Consider the following 24841-nt stretch of genomic DNA (forward strand, 5'->3'; position numbering starts at 1 on the left):
CTCTTCTACACCCTAATTCCCCTCCATATCTTCACTTTTCCCTCCTACTTCACAGCTGTGTTTAGATGTCAGTCATTTTTCCAGTCCCTTATCTCTATTGACTAACTTTTTTTTTGTTTTTTTTGCAGGGCTATGGGGTTAAGTGACTTGGCCAAGGTCACACAGCTAGGTAATTAAGTGTCTGAGGCCAGATTTGAACTCAGATCCTCCTGACTCCAGGGCTGGTGTTCTATCCACTGTGTCACCTAACTGATCCCTTGTCCTATATCTCTAAATGTTTGCTGCACATTCCATATGAATAGGAATTTCCAATTCAGCATATCTAAAACAGCCCATAATCTTGTCTCCAATAACCTATCTTTCTTAGCTTTCCTCTTTCTGTAGAGGATATCATTGTTTTTTTCAATTACTCTGGTTTACAACCCATGAGTCTTTGATTCTTCATTCCCTTACTTACCTCCCTATATTCAATAATTTTCCAAGTTTTGTCATTTCTTTCACTATAATATTACTTATATATTTGCCTTTTTTCCCTCTTAGAGGGTTACCATTCAATTTCAAGTCAAATAAACATTAAGTTACTGTGTTAAGGGTTAGAGATAAGAGAACAAGCAAAAAGGATAGTCCTTGCTAACAAGATGATTGTATTCCATTGGGACACACAAGAGAGCACATTAAAAAGGAGGCAAAGAGTGGGAGTGGATTTTGTGGCAGGGTGTTCTATGAAGAGAGTATATTGTCTAAGTATATAAAATTAAGGATGACAGATTTGAGCCCTTCCTCAAAATGGAAGTTTTGAGAAGAATTCACCAGTGGCACCCATCACTTTTAGCCTGCATCATTGCAATTACAATCCTAATTGATTTCCCTGCTTCCTGTCATTCCCTTTTACAATTTACTTTATATATAGCTACTGAGTTGATATTTCCAATGCATGTGTCTGACATTTAAAACCCTTCATAGTCAATCTTTAATCTCTCCAGGCTGATCACATGCTACTTCCTGTCACCCAATCTATTTTGGCCATACTGTCCTATGTGCTTTTCCCCAAACATAACACCTTTTTTTGTTATGTATTTTTCTGATATATCCTTTATATCATTGTTGCCTATATCATTAGTCATAGCACATTGCAACGTACTACACCTCCACACTGATGCTAATATTCCTAATTCCTTTGCTCAAAAGAACAGGGATTCAGTAGCTTTCCCCTTGTCTCTTGGATGAAATATAACTTACTTAGCCTTGCATTTATAAATTCTCAGGCTCCTATATACCTTTCATTTCATATTGTTTTCCATCACATAAGTTGTTTCACTCAAACTGTTCAAAATGCTAACTCTTCTCTGATCTTGTTGTTCCATCCTTTCTTTGCTTATTCCCATTCCCATATTCCTTTGACTGTGTGTTTGGCAAGTCTGTCAAATGATTTCTGATTAAGATACATTTTTTCAGATGGTTTAGGGTAAGTTGTTTCAATTTTATACTATTCTTTTTTCTTATTACTCCATTAAAAAACCTCAACTAATTCTGATCTTTTCTCTGACAAATTTGTTGTTTGTACACAGGAAACTTATTCCAGAATAACCCCCACATCTATAATAAGCTTTTTCTTGTCTATTATAGTATAACCTATTTGATGCTTGTCAGTCAGTTGGCCTCTCAGTTTCTCTTGAAGCATGTTAAATGATCAGATTGTACAAAGCATTTTTTGCCTAGTATTTGTAGATCTATACTTCATTCATGTTAAAGTGAGCTCCAGTTAGTTCAATAAAATTCTCTCACATTAAATTGTCATTTGAAAAAAAAAAAACCTGACAATCATATTGAACATTTCTCTCAATGTAGTGTTGTCATTGATAGATTGGAAAAATAGTATAACTTTCTTAACATTAAATTTTTAGTTTTTTTCCCCCCTGAGGTAATGGGATCAAATGACTTGCCAAGGTCACCCAGCTAGGTAATTACTATTAAATGTCTGACGCTGGATTTGAACTCAGGCCTTCCTGATTCCAGGGCTGGTGCTCTATCTACCGTGCCACCTAGCTTCCCCTTAACATTAATTTTTTAACATATATGTATAAAATCAAAAGGACATTTTGTTGCTTCATATACTGGTAATGAAACAGGGAAGTTTTAGTTTCTTATTAAATTAATTATAAAAGTCATCAGTTACTAACTTTTTTCTCTCCACTGTTTTGTCTGCAAATGGAACTATTTGAAACTACTTTGTTTTAGTCAGAAAGCAGCATTCTCATTGCTATCAATTGCTACTGGCAGACAGTCATTCTCTTGTGGAATGAGGCTCTTTTGAAAATCTAACAATCTCAAAGCAACTTTATACAATTTAAGCAATCTTTGTTTAAGATTTGTTTAAGATTTAATTTAAGCAAGGTTTTTTGAAAATTTTAATTTTCTACTTAAAAACATAATTTAATTTTTTTAAACCTTTTTAAAATATATTTAAGACATTGGGGTTAATTGACTTGACCAAGGTCACAGAGCCAGGCAATTATTAAATGTCTGAGGCCGGATTTGAACTTGGGTTCTCCTGACTCCAGGGCTTGGTGCTCTATCCTCTGTGCCACCTAGCTGCATCACAAATAATTTTCCTTGAAAAAAATTCTCATCTTAATAATATTCTATATATATATTTTCCAAGATGTTGCTGCAATATATTAGGTTTCATATGATTGGCAACTAATCACAAAAAGCAAATACAGTGGATCTTGCATTGGTCTCTTTCAAAAGTAATAAAAATTGTAAACTTAGGGTGGCTAGGTAGCACGGTGGATAGAGCACTGACCCTGGAGTCAGGAGTACCCGAGTTCAAATCTGGCCTCAGACACTTAAATAATTACCTAACTGTGTGGCCTTGGGCAAACCACTTAACCCCATTGCCTTGCAAAAAAGAAAAAAATGGAAAAAAAACTTGTGAACCTAGTTATACATAGACGTATTTATATCTGTCTATAGTGAATTGTATTTTATGGATTTTTAACTTTTATTTCAGTTTATTCTGCTACTTAAATGATTTTCTTTTTTATAGTTAAACTGATTTTTATCTTCAAATTAGTTATGGATTTGTCATAATAAGGGGATATTTTTCAAAAGTTAAAACCAAACTTTAAAACTTAATTGTTGAGCTTACCTATAATTATTCTTGAGTTATTTCAATATTTTAAAAGTTACAATTTGAGAGGATACCAATTTATTATATTTTTATTAATATAAATGGCACATGGAGCAGCTAGGAGGTGCAGTGGATAGAGCCATGGGCCCTGGAGTTAGGAGTATCTAAGTTCCAATCTGGCCTCAGACACTTAATAATTACCTAGCTGTGTGGACTTGGGCAAGCCACCTAACCCCATTGCCTTGTACAAATCTAAAATAAATAAATAAATAAGTACACACACAAACACAAACACACACACACACACACACGGCACTGAGAATCATAACAAATATTAGGGTGCTTCCAACATATAGACATATAAAGATTGTTTAACTTTTAGAATATTTATCTAATACTTCAATGAAACAACCACATAATGACACTACTCATCTGCCTGAGCTTCTATGGATTGATGGTGACAGGGGCAAGTTACTCCTAGACTGAGATTTAACTTGTTGTGATTAAATTTGACCTTTCATATATATAAAATATAAATTTATATTTATAATATATATGAATATACATAATATTTATATACATAATATATAAAATGAAGCTTGAGTATCACATTTAATATTTAATAATATCCACAAATAATAATATTTAATAATATCAATATTATTTATTATCACAAATAATATTTAATAATATTATCACTATTATAATCGGTATCACTGAGAGAGTACTTGTGTTAATATGATCACAGCTATATTGAAATATCACAGGGATTGCCAATTGAACTTGTTTGCTAAGTGTGTCTAGCAAAAGAGTAGGAAGGAAAGAAGGAAGGAAGGAAAAAAGAAAGAAAGAAAAAAAGAAAGAGAGGTGGAACCAAGATGGCAGCAGTGGAAGAGCCTCTCCTAAGGTGCTCTCTACCAAATATTTCAAAAATCTTAAAATTATAACTCTAACTAAATTTTTGAGAGATAGAACCCACAGAAAGATCCAGTGAGGCAGTTCTCCAGGCCAAGGTAACCTGGAAAATTGTGGAAAAACTCTGTTCCACAAGGTTAGAGGGGGCAGCCCTGCCAGAGTGAAGAAACTTCAGCCACCCAGAAACAGCCCCTGAGGGACTGGGAGCATTGGCTCCAGGCAGCAGAAACAGTTTCCTCACCTGCACTCCAGAGAGAACCAAGTACAACTTGGAAGATCAGCAGGGAGACCTCTGCCAAAACAAGTGCGAAGCCCAGGCCCTGAGTGGGGTCGTGGCACACTCAGTGCACTCAGCATGGCGGGCTGGCAGCCCAGATCCAGGAAATGGAAGCAGCCCGCGGAGCCTGCAAGCAGGAGCCTCCAGGAAGCTGTGCCCGAGTGCTCAGCCCACTGAATGTAAGGGAGTGGAGGGAGACTTCCGAAGTCTGTCCCTGGAACAGGACTCTGGGACTCTGACCACATTCAGATCCTGATCGTAGTCTAGGCCCCCCATAGAACAGGGACCTCCCTCCCTCAGCCCCATGGCAGAGGGGTGTACTTGTGGTCATTCACAGACCAGGAGAGCAGTCAGAGTCCCACACATTGAGGTCCTTTTGGGGGTGTCCAAATGAAGCTCAAAAGCTCAGGAAGCACCCCCAAACCAGGCACAGGCTGGGGAAATGAGTTAACAGAAAAAAAAAAGAACCCTGACCATTGACAAATACTTTGTCTATGATCCCAAGGAGGATCAAAATACTCAGTCTGAAGATGAGAAAGTACAAGCTTCTGCATCTAAAGACTCCAAGAAGTTGGGCTCAGGCTATGATAGTACTCAAAAAAGATTTTGAAAATCAAGTAAGGGAGATAGAAGAACAATTGGGAAAAGAAATGAGAGAGATGCAGGGAAAACATAAAAAATCAAGTCAGCAGCTTAGTCAAGGAGATTCAAAACAATACTGAAGAAAATGACATGTTAAAACCAGCTTAGGTCAAATGGATAAAACAGTTCAAAAAGTTATTGAGGACAAGAATGCTTTAGAAAGCAGAATTGGGGGGTGGCTAGGTGGCACAGTGGATAAAGCACCGGCCCTGGAGTCAGGAGCACCTGGGTTCAAATCCAGTCTCAGACACTTAATAATGACCTAGCTGTGTGGCCTTGGGCAAGCCACTTAACCCTGTTTGCCTTGCAAAAACCTAAAAAAAAAAAAAAAAAGCAGAATTGGCCAGATGGAAGAGGAGATAAGAAAGCTCTCTGAGGAAAACAAATCCTTCAGATGTAGAATGAAGCTAAAGGAAGTTGATTACTTTATAAGAAATCAAGATACAATACTTCAACACCAAAAGAATGAAAAATTGGTTTTTTTTTGCTAGACAATGGGGTTAAGTGGCTTGCCCAAGGCCACACAGCTAGGTCATTACTAAGTGTCTGAGGCTGGATTTGAACTCAGGTGCTCCTGACTCCCGGACTGGTGCTCTATCCACTGCACCACCTAGTTGCCCCCAAAATGAAAAATTAGAAGAAAATGTGAAACATCTCATTAGAAAAAAAAAAACAACTGATCTGGAAAACAGATTTAGGAAAGATAATTTATAAATTATTGGAATACCTGAAAGTCATGATCAGGAAGAGCTTTGACTTCATTTTTAAAGAATTCCTACAGGAAAATTGCCTTGATATCCCAGAAGCAGAGGGTAAAATAGAAATTTGAGAGAATCCACTGATCTTCCCCAGAAAGAGATCCAAAAAAAACCCAACCCCCAGAAATATTATAGCCAAGTTCCAGAACTCCCAAGTTAAAGAGAAAATATTACAAGTAGCTATAAGAACACAATTCAAATATCATGAAGCTGCAGTCAGGATCACACAGGACTTAGCAACAACTACATTAAGGACTCTTAGGGCTTGGGATATAATATTCCAGAAGGCAAAAGAACTTGGAATGCAACTGAGGATCAACTATCCAGCAAAACTAAACATCCTCTTCCAGGGTAAAAGGTGAACTTTTTTTTTTTAAACTATACAAATAATTTTTTATTAAAGAAGTTGTGATCTAGAGAAAGCCAGTAACTTAGGGCTAATTAAGTAGCAGAATCACAATCAGAACCCAATCAAAGATGGACTTTCAATGAAATGGGAATTACAAATGTTCCTGTTGAAATGACCAGAGCTGAACAGAAAGTTTGATCTTCAAATACAGGACTCAGGTGAAGCATAGAGAGTGGAGGAGAAGGGTAAATTATGAGGGACTTGATAATGAACTGCATGTATTCCTGCATAGAAAAATGATACTGTTAATGCTCATATGAACCTTAGATGAAGCACAGGAGAGAGCTGAATTTGAAGATATAATGTATTGTAAACATGGAATCAATGGCTAAAAGAGAAATGTACTGGGAATAAGAGAACGGAGAGGTGGAATAGGCTAAGATATTTCATATAAAAGTTATTTTTTTTGCAATGATATGGAAGGGGGGGAAAGTGAGGGGGAATGAAGGAACCTTCACTCATCAGAAATGGCTCAGAGAGGAAATAACATACACACTCAATAGAATATAGACATCTAGAGTAAAAAGGAGAGAAGGGGGATGGGAGGGGGGATGTGGGTGATAGAGGAGAGGGTCCATTATAGGAGAGAATAGTCAGTTATAGCACATTTCTTTTTTTACTTTTTTACAAGGTGCTGGGATTGAGTGGCTTGTCCAGGATCACGGGACTGGGTGGTTGCTGTCTCTCTGGAGTGGTATGTGGTTTGGGGGCCTCTTGGGGCCAGGGCTGGTGCTCTGTCTACTGTACCATTCAGCTACCCTACAGCACATTTTAGAAGAGGGACAGAGTGAAAGGAGAGAGAAAATTTAATATATGGTAGTGGTGAGGAATGGATGGAGGGAATTACAATCAACAACAGCAACTATGGAAAAATAAGGAAGTAACTTTTGTGATGGACTTATGATAAAGAATGTGATCCACCTGAGACAGAGCTGATGGTATCAGAACACAGACAGAAACACATTTTTTTCCTTTGTTTTACTTTATTTTTCATGAGGTTCTATATTTTTGTGGGGGAGGGGATTTTATGTTTACTCTTAAACAAGAATATTTTAGTAATGTATAAATAAAATCATATTAACCAAAAATAAAAAGAAAGAAACCAGGAGGGATGGGAATTCAGGGAAACATGGAAGGATTTGCATGAACTGATGTTGAGCGAGATGAGCAGAACCAGAAGAACATTGTACACCCTGAAGCAACATGGGGGTGATGATCATCCTTGATGGACTTGCTCATTCCATCAGTGCACCAAGCAGGGACAATTTTGGGCTATCTGTGATGGAGAATACCATCTGTATCCAGAGAAAGAATTGTGGAGTTTGAACAAAGACCAAAGACTATTACCTTCAATTTAGAAAACAAACAAACAAACCCTTATCTTATGTAATTTTGCTGTCTCTTTTACTTTATTTTTCTTCCTTAAGGATATGGTTCTCTCTCATCACATTCAACTTAGATCCATGAGTACCATGGAAACAATGTAAAGACTGCCTTCTGTGGGGGTGGGGTGGGGGGAGGGAAGCAAGAATAGGGGTAAATTTGTAAAACTCAAAATAAATAAATGAAATCTTTCATTAAATGGCAAAAAGAAATAGAAAAAAGGAAAGAAAGAAACTTAGAATGACGATTCTCTTGGTCTTGACAGTAATAGTACATTCTTGGCCGATTGCCCATTGTCCATTACATTTCTATCTCTTTTTCCATCTACTCAGTTTTTTCTCACATTCTCTCTTATACACAGATATGTTTGAAAGCAGGCAATACTAAACAGGACTAAAATATGCATACACAGAGCATTTTGGAAAATTTAAAGTAAAAAAAAACCCTAATATATATAAGCAGATAACTTCTTTACCTAAGCTAATTTAGATCCATGTGATTTTTATTATTCCAGGAATCCTTTTGCTCTATTTCTGAAATTTGGAGTACATTGAAATCCCTAGTACTTTAGATTAACAACAGAGCTGGCAAAAATACATACAGGTCTATAATTCTATAGTGTGAGGACCCAAGGAGCCTTTTAAAAAATTCTAGATGGAGAAAACCTACGAGGAACAGAAAACCCCAGATGTTCAAAGGATTGGGGGGGGGGGGGGAAGGAAGGGACAAGTTATGCCTTTTACGGGTCCTGCTGAAGTCTATTATTCATGACTTTAAAACTCTTAACCCAAAAGGACTCAGCCAGTTAGTCATGAAGTTGTAGTGCCTTCCATTTACAGCACAGGAAGAGAGAGTCTAGAGCAGTTCATCAAGGGAAAGACACCTGGACCAGGAGAAAGCATCTTGCTTGTTATGTTATTGTTCCCTGATTTCTTCAGCTTCAGGTAGGATCCTTCAACCTATCAAAATTTGCTAATCGCCTTCTTATGGTGTCACCACAATAAAGGGGAACTTCATACTCTCCAACCAGCCTGGATATAGTGGAATTGTTGGAAAGGAGAGGTTATAAGAGAGAAAGAGGAAAAGATTTCAGTTCAGTCTCTTTTCACCATTGTAATTCTGATTGCAGGACTTATTTTTTACTCCTGCTTCCATCCTTCATGCCAATAGAAATGCCTTCAGCCAGAATTAAGACCAACCAAGGAAATAAATGAAGTTACTATCATGATAGAAGCCATTCTTATTATCTGGTTGAACTGGCAGCTTTACCATGATTTTAATCTAAAACCATGAGTAACCAGTTAAATAACTGGAGTTTGACAAGATGTTAACTCATAAGATAGAGTGAAGTTTGAATATCTTACATCATATGTTCATGAGCAAGCCAAAACATATCTTGGACTCAGGTTTGTCATCTAACCATTTTAGGCCCTGGTTTCATTGCTTTGAAAAATGATTTTAACTGGATGACCTTGATATTTTCTTCTAATTCTAACTCTATACTCCTATAATGATCTGTGAAGTATGACTAATGGTACTAATACTATTAACTCAGGGACAGCTAGGTAGCACAGTGGATAGAGCACTGATCTTGGAGTCAGGAGGATGGGAGTTCGAATCTGATCTCAGACACTTGACTCTCACTAGCTGTGTGACCTTGGGCAAGTCATTTGGCCCTGGTTGCCTCACATCCAGGGCCATCTCCAGTCATCCTGATTCATATCTGACCACTGGATCAGATGACTCTGGAGGAGAACATGAGACACAGCACCCCCTCACTCAAATCTAATTCATGTGCTTGTCATGGCATCATCTCCCTAATGTCATGGTCTTCTTCAAAAACAAAGGACAAAAATTATTAACTCAGAACTGTTATGAGAAAAGTCATTTGTTAATCATTAAATACTGTATAAAGGTGAATTTTGCTGTTATTATTCTTGTCCACTAGTCACTAAACAAAATCATTGTCAAGCTTCTATAAAATATATTTTACTGAAATATAGTTGATCTAGTTTCTGACACTGGTTCTTGAAGGCAGATGTGTATGTCAGATAAACTATTTTGGGAAAATGATGCTTTCAGTTTATACTTGTGATAAAGTCTTATTGTATGCCCAAGGTGACTAAGGGTGGTACTCATACTGAAAAGAAAAAGAAAATCTCCAAAATGGAGCGACTGAGACTGCTACAAGAGGAGGAAGAAAAAAAACTGAAGGAGGAAGGTACAGCACACAGAATTAATATTGTTGTAATACAGCTGGTAGATCTTGGATTCCTAGGAGCTAAATAAATCATTTTATTGTTTAACTTTACAATAGCATATCTGACCAATACTTAAATGTCACATCAATTAATCAGTTAATACTATGTGCCCAACTACTGTGTTAGGTATTAGAGATATAAAGATAATCATGACATAAGTCTTGTCTTCTTGTAGTTTATATCCTGTGGGAGGAGATAACATATAATTGAAATACCAAAAGTGTAATTTACAAATTAAATTAAATAAAATGTTAGTCAAAATTAGTTTGGATGATGTTTTATACTTGAAGGCAATTTTCTAGTTATGTTTAGTTTCCTAATCTAAGGAGGTTCTAACACTTTTAAAATTTTTCCCTAGTCTTTTGTAACAATTTGGATTATTTTGAAAATGCTGTAAGTCTTCAGAACTTAAAAATATATGTGTTAATTTAAAATACTTTAAAAATAGTGACTTTTGATAAGTGATTTTTTTTTTAAAAACAACGTAGCTCTTTAGAGAAATCTAGTTGTTGGAACATAGGCTATAAAGATTTCCCATTTAAATTCTTGTAATGCCTTTTTCATATAACCTGATATAAACTCATTTGTATTTCATTATATGTAGAGAAATAATGTCACATTATCTACTTATTAGAAAATTGAATTTAAGAAATGATAAATTGAAACTGACCCATAGTCCCTCCAACTCAATATTTTTGTCTGATAGCAAAAGCAAGGAAAGAGATTAGAGATATACACTGAAGAGTCCACTTTCCTGTTAACAGTATATTATGACCATCGATCATGTGTTAATTTAAGCTCTTCCTGAATGTTCATATTTATATTTTCTCCCTATACAATATGCTCTATTTTTATTGTTTTTTACTAGGATGTTTTGTGTGTCCTAAATTACCTCTTCAATTTTTGTATTCATATTACTCATGTTATAATGTTATAAATCATATTCCATCTCAATCTTCATTTTTTGAAGACTAAATACTTTCTAATAGTCCATCATTACAATAAAGAAAATTCCATTCCCACAATCATTTCAGCAGCACTTCTTCCCAAAATGATTAATAGTGTTTTTCTTTCCTTCTTTCTCCCTTTTTCCTATCTTCCCATTTACCTCCTTACAGCCTCCCTTACCCACAAGAGCAGGGGTTTGGACAGCTAAGTGCCGACAGTGGTTAGAATACCAGCCCTGGAATCAGGAGGACCTGAGTTCAAATCCAGCCTCAGACACTTAATAATTAACTAGCTGTGTGACCTTGGGCATATTACTTAACCCCATTGCCTTGTTACCCCGCCCCCCCCCAAAAAAAGAGCAGGGTTCATTTCTGCCATTTAGTAAAGTCTGAGATTGTCCTCAAAATGTCCCAAATATCTATAAATAAAAAAATAGTTGAAATAATTCTGATTATTCTTTAAAATCAAATAGTGACTGCATTAAGGATAAATGTTTGATTTTTCTCTTCAGAGGAAGCCCGTTTGAAAGCTGAACAGGAAGCAGCAGAGAAATTTCATAAACAACAAATTGAAAAGCTTAAATGGGAAGCATTAATAGAAAAGGTTAGTCTGTCATATTTATTAGGAATTTAAGTAATGTTGTAGAAGAATACTAGAATCATAAAATTTAGTAGTTGGAGGGAGACTACAAGTCACCTACTCTAGCCTTAGATCCCATTAAAACAGGGGTGGAGAACCTTTTTTCTTCCAAGGGCCATTTGGATATTTATGACATCATTGCCTTCTAAAATTGGGCAAATTTTTAATTAGTATAACCCTAAAAATCTCTTAGATTTATTGAATTTCAACTCTTGCCTGTGGTTGCTGTGTCCTTACCAGATCAAATGACTGACCTTTAGTGTGTTGTTGTCCCCTCTTCCCCATCCTGTTCTAAGGGCGCTGTCATATATAGAAATAGTATACATAACTGTTTACTTGCTGAATCCTCCTGGTAGAATCTAAGATCTGTGAGTCAGGTGCTATTTTTAATCTTTATATAGTGAACACCTAGCACAAAGCACTCAAATTTATTTGTATTCAGTTTTATGGAATGAGTAGAAAGACCTCTGACTCTTAAGGCAGAAGACTTGCCTAGGTTCAAATCCTACTCCTCTGGATTATTACCTGTGAGACTTTGGGCGAATCACTTCACTTGCCTAGGTCTCAATTTCCTTCACTATCAAATGAGAGAAGTTGAACTAGATGACCTGTGGCATCCCTTTAGCTTCTTAATCAATGATACTTTGAATTTAATTGAATTGAAATGAGTCACTGCCAGTGGGTGAACATTTCTACAGTTGTACTCACAAGACAGCCAATTCCATTTTTAAGTTTGAATGTTTTCAGATTTCTTCCTTATGCTGAACAAAAATCTTCCAAATTCCTCTCTATGTAATTTCTATCCATTAGTTTTAATTTTCACTCTTGGTGCTATAGATACTATCTAATCTCTCTTTCCTAGATAGCCTTTTCAAATATTTGAAGATAACCATCATGTTCTACATAAGCAGTTTCTTCTTTAAGTTAAATAACTCTATCCTTTACATTCCATAAACCCTAATCTTTCAATTGTCACTAACCTGTTGACCCTTCTCTAGACCTATGCCAGTTAATCAATATCCCATTCAAAGTCTGGTTCTGAGAACAGAATGCTCTAAAAGTGAAAGGACTAAGGTGAATATAAACAAACCATAACTTCCTTTATTCTGGATATTTCCATAAATGTAACCTAAATTTTCATTATTATATTTAATCACAGTGGACTCATATTGAGTCTGTGGTCCACTAAAACTTCTAAATATTTTTTTTCACATTATTTGTTAAACAATGGTTCTCCCCTTAGGTATCTGTGCAATTACTTTTTTTAAATTTATTTTTATTAAAGATATTATTTGAGTTTTACAATTTTCCCCCAATCTTGCTTCCCTCCCTCCACCCCCACCCCACAGATATGCAATTACTTTTTTAAACCAAAGCACAGTAATTTGTATTAATCTCTTTTAAATTTTTTGGTTTGAATCTTTATCTTATGATTCTGTCATTCAGTATACTAGCAGTCCTTCCCTACAAATTTGATGTGTGACTTCTATGTCATTCAAAGAACTTATGAAAATGTTGAAGGGTACTGAGGATAAAACTTTGTGGCATATCACTAGAGACCTTCAGTTAGGTTGACAATGATCCATTAATCAATATAAGCTTCTCCAGGTTAGATACTATTTTATTTGAACTTTTTATATATTTATATATTTTTTAGTATCTTCTAACAGTACTTTGCATTAGTCCTTAAAAAGAGTTTTGTGTTTGTGGTTCCTGTGAATTCACCATCCCCATTCTCTGTTATTTCATAAAGATTGCTGATGGTGGTCACATTTGCAATCACAACTATAAATTCTTTAGCATCCTGGGATTTAATTTCAGAATAGACGATAAGGTTGACACAGTTATGGGTGATGATGAGATTTAAGTTGTGACTACTTCTGAGGTTAGCTGAGATAAAGTAAAGTTGTAGGTTAGAGGAGATGAGTTTGCTGAACTGGGTGGTCAGGGTATTTAAGGAGACAGCAACATGCATATTTACTTTCTCAAATAAGAGGTCAGGGGATTGGAGTGGAGAAAGGTTCTGAATTTCTTAAAAATGGAGGGGGATCTAGGGGAAGCTAGGTGGCGCAGTGGGTAGGGCACAGACCCTGGAGTCAGGAGGACCTGAGTTCAAATCCTGCCTCAGACATTTAATAATTACCTAGCTGTGTGACCTTGGGAAAGTCACTTAACCCCATTGCCTTAACCCTCCAGAAATGGAGGGGACACTCAGTCTCATTTTCTTTTGTGAAGGGTGGATAGCCCTTTTCTGCTGAAAACATGAAACAATTGAATTTTTTCACAGGTACACTAAGGGGCAGAAAGAACATACTAAATTGGGTAAAGAACTTATATTAAGAACAAGACTAACATATTTGAACACTGGGTGACTATAAGAAAGACTCTTGGCTTTTATGAGTGTTCTATTATGGATAAAGTTGGAGTACTTGATTTAGAAAGCAAAAAGAAAGAAGGGGGATTATTGTTGATTTTTCCTGGTTGTGGCTTCTTCCCTGGATGATTTTTCATATATACATGAATAGAATATATTGCCTATATATTTGCTTCAAATAGGTAATTCCTTATTATATCAAATATTTGAAGGCAGAAAATACAGTATGAAGAAATAACAGGACAACTTTTGATGTGAACTTTTTCAAATACTTTATTAAGAGACCATGGCTTCCTATAGGAAAAGGATAGTGAATCTACCATGTAATGAACCAGAAAAACAGAGAGTGATTTAGATTGGATAAGAAATTATATTATGGAATGAATTAAAGACAGTAATTGAATTGTAAGGGGAAGTATGGACTTTGAAGACTTTCCACATAATGCTATGGGATAGTCATAATATTCCTTTTCTATGCAATAGAAATCAAACAGCACAGGGAATTTTTTCAGCAAAGATTGTGTTGTCAAAGTGAATTACAACTGAATTTTCTCTGTGAGAAAAATGAAAACTAAATACAATGAATAAAGTATTAAGGATTTTTTTTTAAGTTAAAGAAATGTTCAGCATGGGGGCAGCAAGATGATACTTTGTATTGCGCACTTGCCCTGGAGTCAGGAGGACCTGAGTTCAAATTTGGTCTCAGACACTTGATATTAGCTGTGTGACCTTGGGCAAGTTATTTAACCCCATTATCTTGCAAACAAACAAAATAAAGACGTGTTTTAAGACACATTTTTTAAGGATTTTTTTTGCAAGGCAATGGGGTTAAGTGGCTTGCCCAAGGCCATACAAGTAGGTAATTATTAAATGTCTGAGGCTGGATTTGAACTCAGGTACTACTGACTCTGGGACTGGTGCTCTTTCCACTGTGCCACCTAGCCTCCCCCTCAGCATTATATTTTAATTTAGTCAACTGCTTAAGAATGAGTAAATATGACAAAAATTGCAGAAATCTTTAAAACTTGATGAAATGCAAGTAAAAATTAAGAAATATCAAATTGCTCATCTCTTATGAAGGAAGATTAAGATAAGATTATAAACACAAAGCAATGGAAATGGAATTACATGGAGACTGGTATATTACAGCAAAATAGAACTAGATGGAGTGATATGGGTAGATGGATTTGAACCTCAAAGGAGAAGCTACAAAGCAGGTCTGGCAGTGTTTCTTTCTTCTTTTATAAATTACAAGAACCCCCCCCCCCCATTCCCTCTTAGATAAATTATAAACTTCTTGCTTTTATAATCCATTACAACCTGGCTCCAACCTATCTTTCTAGCCTCATTGTAATATAGTGAAACTCTGCACTTCTCCCAATTCATGTACACAAGTTCTAGGAGTGAAGGCTGGCTAAAAATCTCCCTCAGGGTTCTGATTTAAGAGATTATGGATTGTTATTGCTGTTCTTTTATTAGTGAGGTTTTTCTATAATCTTATATTTCCATCCTGGTATGTGCTCTGCAATATTAGTCACTAGTGATTAGTGTTCCACTTTGATTTAACAAATTAATATCTACTATCTGTTACACAGGGATATTTACTGAGATGATATAAATAGAACAAAAGTATAAACCTTACTCCTCAATATCCAGGAACACACTTTCTTATTCCATCTTAGTCCCTGGGCAGAGTAGGTTCAACCTTTAAACTGTTTCTACAAAGTATTGGTTTCCCAACCTTTACTTCCAAATTAGCATAGCCTAGGTATTGTCTTGCCTGTAAGACCTGGAATCTTGACTTGGGGGCAAGTCATTTGCTGGGCTAGGATTCACCAGGCTCGATTGCCTGGAAACTCTGATGAGGATTCCTGCTCTCAGACTACTGGAGGCTCTTCAAACCTTTTGGAACTCATTAGGTCACAGTTTAGTCTCTTGTTTCCAGTGGTCAAGCATGAGAGTCCATCAGTGATGACTCTGTCTCCCAAGCCAGAGGTTTATTGCAGACTAGGCCTCCTCACCTGGGTCAGTTGGTCCATTCTGAAAGTCAAATCAGTAAGCCTTGATTAAGGATTCCTCTGAACCAGAGAACAGCTAGGTGGTTTGTGGATAGAGTGCTGATCCTGGAGTCAGGAGGACCCGAGTTCAAATGTGACCTCAGATGCTTCCTAATTGTGTGACCCAGAGTTGTGACACATGGACTTCAGTGTCCTTCTCTGTAAAATGAGCCAGAGAAGGAAATGGCAATCCACTCCAGTAACTCTTCCAAGAAAATGCCAAATGGGGGTCACTGAAACAACTCAACAATAATAAAAAAAATGATCCAGTCATTGTACCAAGCACTGGGAAGATAAAAATTTACTGAAAAAAAAGATCCTTTCCCTTACAGTCTAATTAGGGAAGACAATATATAAAAGGGAGCTGAAAAGGGAGAGGGAAAGGGGAATAGTAGAGAAAGGCTAGAAAGCTAGGAGTAGAGCTTGGAGAAGAAGGGAGACACAACTGACCTAGACTTTTTCCTTAAAGTGGAGGTTTGGGGAGGAAAAAGCCAATAAGAAGAATGGGCAGCCATTCTAGGGTGGGACAATTTCTTTGGCTTTGGTGTCAGGAGAGCAGCCTAGAAAAGAAGGTGCAATTCTGGCTCATCAGTCATTTGAAAGTTGATAAGTGGACCAGAAACCAGAAACATTCATAGAATACTGCTGTATGTTCTGAGGTGAAGACCAGAGACCTTCCATTCCAGGTCATTAAGCACCCCCAAAGTTGACTCACTGAAATCCCCTGCTTCCTGGACCCAGTCCTGAGGGGTAGTCTTCCTTTCTATTGTTCTTGTCCCTCCCATCTTTCATGTTCCAACCTAATTGACTTTCTCTCTATTTCCTCACCTGCTACACTGACATGGTAACATTACCCTGGCACCTCCATGTCATAGAATCTTTTAACTCTTTGAGGACATGGCTGAAATGCTCCCTTCTACCTCAAATCTTTGCTTGATCTCCACAATGTGTAGGGCCCTTCCACTCAAACTACCCTATGTTTAACTACTTTGTATTTTATTCTCTTTAGATTTATTCTGTGTAAATATATATTCTCCATTCCCCCCATTAAAATGTAACTTCATTGCAAGTATAGATGACTTATTTTTTTAGTTTTGTCTCCACATTGCATAATAGGTAATTAGTCCTTATTAACTGCATTTTGATTGATTGACAACATGGTTTGATGGGGACTGATGAAGAAAACCTCAAAGGAGAAGTTAGCGTGATGGTGGTTACTTCTGGGGCTGTTACTTCTGCTTGCCCCTGTGAGTTCTCCAGAGAAAATTAGATCCTTCTAGAGCCTTTTAAAGAGCTCTAGATTCATTATCTCTGCAGAGACTTCTATCTGGAGGTAGCACTTTAAAGTTTCTCCTCATTCATTTTCTCCTCTATCTAGTGCTGCTTATCAGCTTCTCTATTCCAGATTTTACTTTCTGCCTATTTAGAATTCTTTCCCTCCTACCTTCCTACCTAGACTACTTTTTTTATCTAGTCTCTTCCCTCCCCCCGCCCAGAATACATCATTTGCAATAAACCAGAGCTTGTAGAGATACTCCTCACATCTTTTCCCCTTCTCTCAAGTCTATTCCCTCTTTTCTGCCCATGCTGTTGCTTCCATCCTACTTCCAGCCTTAATAACTCTTAACTTTTGTTGTTGTTCAGTCATTTCCAGTTCTTCCAAACTCTGTCTGGGGGTTTCTTGGTAAAGATACTGGAGTAGTTTGCCATTTTCTTCTCCAAATTATGAAACCGTGGATTTCTTGGAAAAGATACTAGAGTAGTTTGCCATTTCTTTCTCCAGATCATTTTATAGATGAGGAAACTGAGGCAAATAGGGTTAAGTGACTTGCCCAAGATCACATAGCTAGAAGTGTCTGAGACTAGATTTGAACACAGGAAGATAAGTCTTCAGGCTTAGACTTTACCCTTGTTTAGAAACTGTTGTAATAGTTTCTATTTTTTTAATGAGAAAAGGCCTTTATTGTAATAATCTCTTAATTTGTTATTCTGCTTTCAGTCTCCTTTCTCTAATCCATCCTTCATTTGGATGCTAAAAGAAAAATAATAATGCTTAGTCTTAACCAGCTCTTCCCCTGCTATAAAACTTTCAGTGGCTCTTTGTTTCCTCTGCAATAAAATAAAAATTCCTCAATTTGGGTATTCAGTTCTTCTACAATCTGCTTCAACCTATTTTTCTACTCTCTTTCACAAATTCTACTTATAGCCAAATGGACCTTCCTTCATTTTGCACTATTCTTTCTCCCTTTTGTATATTCATTTAGCTGTATCCTATTCTTGGAATATACTTTATCCTTAGTTCTGCCTATTGATTTTTTCCCTTCTAAGGCCCAGGCTCAGATTGCACTTTTACCATAAAACATTAGCCAATTCCTTCAGGTCACTTGGTCTGCATCTTTCTTTGACTATTCTATTTTCATATTTGCCATATACTCACTAGAAGACTGTAAGCTATTTGAGGGATTTTATTCCCTACATATAACATTGTTCTTTTTATAGTAGTAACAAAATTTTTGTTGGATTGAATTGAATGAATTGCTAACATATAAACTTGAAAGTACCTAGATGAGGACAACCAGGATGCTGAACTTATTTAGGATTGTTGTGATGATCAAGTGAGATAATATTTATAAAAAACACAGCACAGGGTCTGGCACAAGTAAGTGAAATAAATGCTTGTTTCTTTCCTTTTCCTATGTTATATGAGGCTTACTGGAAAAAAACTGTGAATCTTTATACTAAAGAAGAGAAGTCTTGGGGGGGGTCATGAGAGCTGTCTATTTGAGGGGATGTCATGTGGAAATAGTGATTAGATTGTCTGTATTCTATAGGTTGAACTAGGAGCAACGGGTAAAAATTAGAAAGAGGTCAAAATTCCCAATAGAGCTGTTCAGGAGAAGGGAATGTCCTACAGTGGAGTGGGTTCTCTCTTGGAAGTTTTCATGACTGAATGACCAATCTCAGGTAGGCTATAGTTGGGATTCTTTTTGGATTTAGATTAGACAAGATAACTGAAATATTTTTCAGTTCTCAAGTTTTTTGATTCATTTATTGCTCATTGGAAAGAACACAAAACTTGGTGTGGCAAATTTGAAGTTTTGAGGCTTTGGGTCACATCACAGCTTTGCCACTTTCTGCCCTTGTGGTCAGTTAACTTTCCCAGGCTTCAAGAATCCTATTAAAAGTTAAAGAACACACAGTATTTTCTCTCCAATCTCCCTTCTCTCACAATTTATTATAAATATTTGGAACATTGATACTATAATTAATGAAGGAAGGTATTTCCAATCAATTAGCATTTTTTACATTAGGTACTATGCTAAGGTCTGGCAACATGAATAAAAAAGTGAGATTGTGCCTGTTCTCAAGAAGCTTGCTTTCTACTAGTGACACATACCATGTTCATTGATAAGCAAATAAATATAAATACAAAGTGATATGGAGACTATAGATGATCTGCCGCGGGAACCAGCAAAGGTTTTGAAGTAAAGCTGAGCTTTGAAGGACAGACTGAGATGGAGTATTCAGGTAATAGGAGGGAAGGCCATTTGATTGGAATCATCCTAGTGAATGAGTGGCATATTGTATAATAAATGTGGGAAAATAGGCTAGAGGCAGTTTGTGAAGGGCTTTATGTGCCAATCAGAGGAGTTTGTTTTTGATCCTAGAGATAACAGGGAGCTTCTGGAGCTTCTTTTGTAGGGGAGTGACATGGTCAGCTTTATCCTTTAGGAATATCAACATCATCAGTGTGGGATATGGGAAAAGGGAGAATTAAAGGCAGGAAGACCAATTAGGAGGCTATTTCAATAGTCTAGGTAAGAGGCATTAATCCTGAACTAGCCTGATTGTAGCATGAGTAGAGAAGGGAGAGGAGAGGGATTGTGGGATCAACAAAATATCACATCTAACTGGAGATGGCATGTGAGTGTGAGTACAGAATTATGAATGAGTCCTAGGTTATGAATCTCAGTGACTACTGTCATTGACAGGAATAGGGAAATTAGGAAGACAAGGGTTGAAAAAAAGATGGTGAGTTCTGTTTTAGAGATGTTGAGTTGGAGTTATATAGGACCTAGAATTGGAAGTATCTAATAGGCCATTTATAATGCAAGATTATAGTTCAAGAAAGGCACTAGGAATATATATACTCACATGTCTAGTATGGTTTTGGGAATCATCTGCACAGAGATGATAGTGGAATCCTTGGAGTTTATGAGATGAGAAAGTAGGTGAAAAGAGGTCCATGATAAGATTGATGGGAGCATATCCACACATAGCAGGTGATAAATTCCTTTGAACCTATGAAAAGGATTGAGAAGCAGCAGTCTGACTGAAAGGAGGCAGATCACCCAGCTTACCTTACTACTTTAGCAAGAACATAGAAGTTTTCATTAGACTGAAAAATGCTTTTAAAAAATCCAGTGAGAAGCAATAGTAAACTACTGTTTACTTCATAAGTACATAGAACCAATCCAGAAGCCTGCCAACAAAGCTAATGTCAGTTCATACAGGCAAATAAATTGTCAATTCTCATTGTGATCAGAGATGGATCAGAAACATATGCAGCTTTTAGGTCTCTGATGGTAGTAACCAAGAAAGGAAGGACCCTTGAAAAGTCCCAGGGAGGTCAGAAAACTCTAGATTTTTCAGAAAGTCCTAGAGTAGGAACACTGAAATCCCTGTGGGGGAGCTGTAGCACAGCATGGTAGTGCTTATGTGGAAAAAGCCTAGGAATATAAGGTCTCTTGAGATCCTGAAGACCTGAAGATTCAACATCCCGAATTTCACCCTGGGGTGGCCTGTCCCAAAAGATAAAAGACTATGACAAAGAACCTGGGAGACCCAAATGAGACCAAATAAAACTGATCACATTCTTCAGAAGTACAGCAAAGAAGGGGAAGGGTTGAGTCTGGATTTAGCACAAAGATCTAATTTAGGAGCTAAAGATGGAGAAATGATTAAACCAATAATGATACTGATCATTATAAAAAAATTATTCCATATCTAGGGATCCTCCAAAAGAAAGAGGAAGTAACCCTGTAACAACTTCAAATGGAGACTCAAAGGAAAAATGAATGTTCTACAAAGTTTACACGAATAGTTAGAGGAGATGAAACAAAACTTAAAAAATCAAATTAAGGAGGAATAACTTAGAAGAAATTTGGTAAACCTTATCCAAGTAATGTACACCCTTAAAAGTATAATAGATTAACTTGAAACCAATGAGAACTTCAAGAAATATTAGAAAAGCATTAAAAGATTAAAAAAATAGAAAAAAGAATGTAAGACAACTAAAAAACCTTAATGTTTTCAAGGGATTTTGAGGGAGTGAATAAGAAAAATAGAGGTGATGGAGCAGATTGGTTCTGTTCTGAGATTTTTTTTTTTTTTTTAGGTTTTTGCAAGGCAGTGGGCTTAAGTGACTTGCCCAAGTGATAGCTAGGTAATTAGTAACTGTCTGAGGCTGGATTTGAACTCAGGTCCTCCTGACTCCAGGACCGGTACTCTATTCACTGTTCCACCTAGCTGCCCCAGTTCTGAGGTTTTTAAGAAGGGAAAGAGAAGGAAGGTAAAAGGAATACACTAGAATAGGATGGAAGAAGTAGAATTATATAGTCATAATTAGGCTATCTGAAAAGAGCATAGACACATGGAAGAAAAAGCAAAGAGAATGGGTATCAATTGGATGAACTTCATTTATCTGAAATGGACAAAGGAGAGTTGATCACATACCCGCACAGTTTGGTGGAGAAAGACATTTATCTGCCTTGCCTTGATAGAGGCAATTAATTCCCTCAACCTGTGTGTTTCTTAAACCTGTGAAATCATAGATTCCAACCTATATCTTAATTACCAGATCCAATGACCTTTTTCGCAATCTTCAATTTCCTTGACTTCTCTGTAGTCTTTTACACTGTGGATCACCCTGTTTTGGGGACACCACCTCTTTTCCTGTCTATCTGACCAATCTTTCTAAGTCACCTGTTCAGATAACATCCTCCTATCCAAACGTGTTATATCCTGAAACTTCTTTTTTCCTCTCTTTTCTGCTTCATTCAGTGGTCTTTAGCCTCCATGGATTTTCATTACAATTTATGTTGACAATTCTCAAATGTACCTTTCCTAATTTAACTTCATTGTTGACCTCCAAACTCTCATCTCTAATTGCTTTTAGACATCTTGAACTGATTGGTCATCTTAAGCTCAACATATTCAAAACCGAACTCATTTTTCCTTCTCCTCCTGCACCCCATATCCTTCTTAACCTGCTACTACCTTCTCTATTACTATAGAGGGCATCACTACCCTCCCAATCCCTGACACTATAAAATAAGTTTCATGTTTGACTCCTCACTATCACACTCCCCACATTCCCATATCCCATCTGTTATCAAGGTTGGTCAATTTTACTTTTGCAACATTTCTTGAATATATCCCCTTCTCTCCTCCAATACTGCCATTACAGGTGCAGGTCTTCATCACCTTGCATCTGGACTGTTATAGTCTGCTGGTGGTCTTCCCACTCCTGTCCATTCTCCATTCAACCACTCAGATGATTTTCCTGAAGTGGAGGTCCCAACCATATAAACCTCTCTGAAAACCCCCAATCAGTAGACTCAAGTGGTTTCCTATTGCCTCCAGGATCAAATACAAAATTCTCCATTTGACATTCAAAGCTCTTCATAATGTAAACCTCTCCAGTTTTCTTACATCTTACTCCCCCAAAACCTATGCTTCAATCTAGTGACATAGGCCTCCTGTCTGTTCCTTAAACAAGACTTCACACCTCTGTTCTGAGCATTTTTCTCTGTCTCCTGTACTTTCTCTCCTCATTTCTGTCTTCTGGCTTCTCTGACTTCCTTTAAATTCCAACGAAAATCTCATCTCTATTGGAAACCTGGAATATTTCCTCTTAATTCTAATGCCTCCCCTCTCTTATCTTCTTCCTGTTCATCCTATATATATAGCTTGTTTGTACATATTTATTGACTTGTCTCTACCATTAGATTTCAAATTCCTGTTTTTTCCACTTTTGTATTCCTATTGCTTAGCACAGTGTCTGGCAAATAGTCAGTATTTAATAAGTATTGATTATAATTGATTGACTCACTTATCCACTTTCACGTGTATATATTATTTTCCTCCTAAAATATAAACTGTTTGAGGATGAGGGACTTTCTTGTTTTGTCTTTGTATCATTAGTATCTAGCACAAAGCCAGGACTAAGTAAGTGCCTATGTTGATCATCTAATAAATGCTTGTAGATTGATTGATGAGAATAGGAATTTCACAGGGTACTATAGGAGAGGAAAGGACTGACAAGTATGTTTAACCAGGAAAGGAATAATTCCTAAATTTTTATTTGCACTTATGGTTATTTTAGTATTTTCTTTGGAAACTGTTCAAATAAGTTAGGTTTGGTAGTATTAATTATAAAATGTATAGCTAAAAGTTAAGTTGAGCAAACCTAACTATTGCTCTTATGCTAACAGGATCAGCAAAGGAGAACTGAAGAACTTGAAGAACTTTATTTGTTAGAGTCATGTTTTGCTGAGGCAGAGAAATGGAAAAAAGAGCTTCGAGTCCTTTCTAAAGTAAGGTGCATTTTTTTGTTATTGTTTAATTTTATTTATTTTTTTGCTACATTTTAAGTTTTAAACTGTCATCTTCCCCTCCTACCCCACACTGGAGAAAGTCATAATTTGATGCAGATATATATATATATATATATATATATATATATATATATATATACACACATATATATAATATATGCACATACATACATGTGTACATATATATAAATATACATAAAGCCTTACTATACATACTTTTGTTGATTAGTTCTTTCTCTGGAGATGGATAGCATCTTCCTTCATAGGAAGTATTAAGTAATTACTTAACTATTTACAGCACTTAGTATAATTTGATTGTTCACAATTATTCTTCAAACAATATTGCCATTACTATGTACAATGTTCTCTTGGTTCTGTTCATTTCACTTTTCATTATTTCATCCAAATCTTTCCATGGTTTTTTAAAATTAACCAACTCATCATTTCTTATATTGCAGAAGTCTTCCATCACAGTCATATGTCACAACTTATTTATCTATTCCCCAATTGATGAACCCAGTTCTTTGCCATCACAAGAAGAGCTATTGTAAATATTTAAGAGAATTATAGGTTCTTTTCCTTTTTCTATGATCATTTTAGGAAACAGATGTAACACTAGCATTACTGGATCAAAAGGAATTGTGCATAATTCTAGAAATTATTGGATCAATTCACAGTTCAACCAACACATTTACTTTTATAAAACACTTTACTTTTGTATCTGTAACAATATTTGAAAGGCAAGTTTGTGTTAGGACTGATGTTAAGGAGGCAACATGATACTATAGAAAGACTCAAAGGACTTATACTCAATTAACATCCTTCACTTACTAATTTTGGTCTTGAGCAGGTTAGATTCTTTTAGACTTATTTGCTCATATATATGGAGATAATACTTAGACTTCTGATTTTATGAATTTTCATAAAGAAACTTATTTATAGGGATGGAGACCTGATCTATGAGTTCAGTAGCATATGAAACTCCCAGGGGAGGGACCTATGCAGGTCTTCACCTTATCTGCACCTTAATTAATGTAATTTTCTTGAGAGCTGAGAGATAAAGTGACTTGTCTAAGGTCACACAGCCAGGATGTAGGTCTTCGAAGCAAGCTTCCCATCTACCACACCACTCCATATAAATTTAAGATATTAAGCATTAGTATGTATTGAGGAGCAGAGTTCAAACAATAAAGAGGAGCAAAAAAAGCTAAAAGAGTGCTCACTATAGAAAACTACTTTGTAGATAAAGATTATAAAAACGTCATGTCAGAAGAAGAAATCAATGAAAAATTACTCACAGGGTAAGTCTCAAATTGGACTCAGATCCAAAAGCACATAGAAGAGCTTAAAAAAGAATTTAAAAACCAAAGAAGAAGGGCAGCTAGGTGGTGCAGTGGATAGAGCACCGGCCCTGGAGTCAGGAGGA

The 24841-nt window shown here is 36.4% G+C and overlaps 1 protein-coding gene across 4 annotated transcripts in view; it reads left to right on the forward strand.

Annotated features, from left to right (window-relative positions):
• Positions 1-24841, forward strand: part of DNAI7 (dynein axonemal intermediate chain 7) — a 116671-nt gene that overhangs the window by 21674 nt on the left and 70156 nt on the right. For 3 of the 4 annotated variants that reach the window (XM_074194229.1, XM_074194232.1, XM_074194230.1), the window contains 4 exons: positions 6766-6828; positions 9636-9738; positions 11238-11329; positions 23293-23394. In XM_074194229.1, the coding sequence (XP_074050330.1) occupies positions 6766-6828; positions 9636-9738; positions 11238-11329; positions 23293-23394 (360 nt within the window). The remainder of the gene's footprint in view (positions 1-6765; positions 6829-9635; positions 9739-11237; positions 11330-23292; positions 23395-24841) is intronic. The other variant, XM_074194231.1, reaches the window with a different exon arrangement.

Source organism: Macrotis lagotis, chromosome 7 (assembly GCF_037893015.1).
Source record: "Macrotis lagotis isolate mMagLag1 chromosome 7, bilby.v1.9.chrom.fasta, whole genome shotgun sequence".
NCBI lineage: Eukaryota > Metazoa > Chordata > Mammalia > Peramelemorphia > Peramelidae > Macrotis > Macrotis lagotis.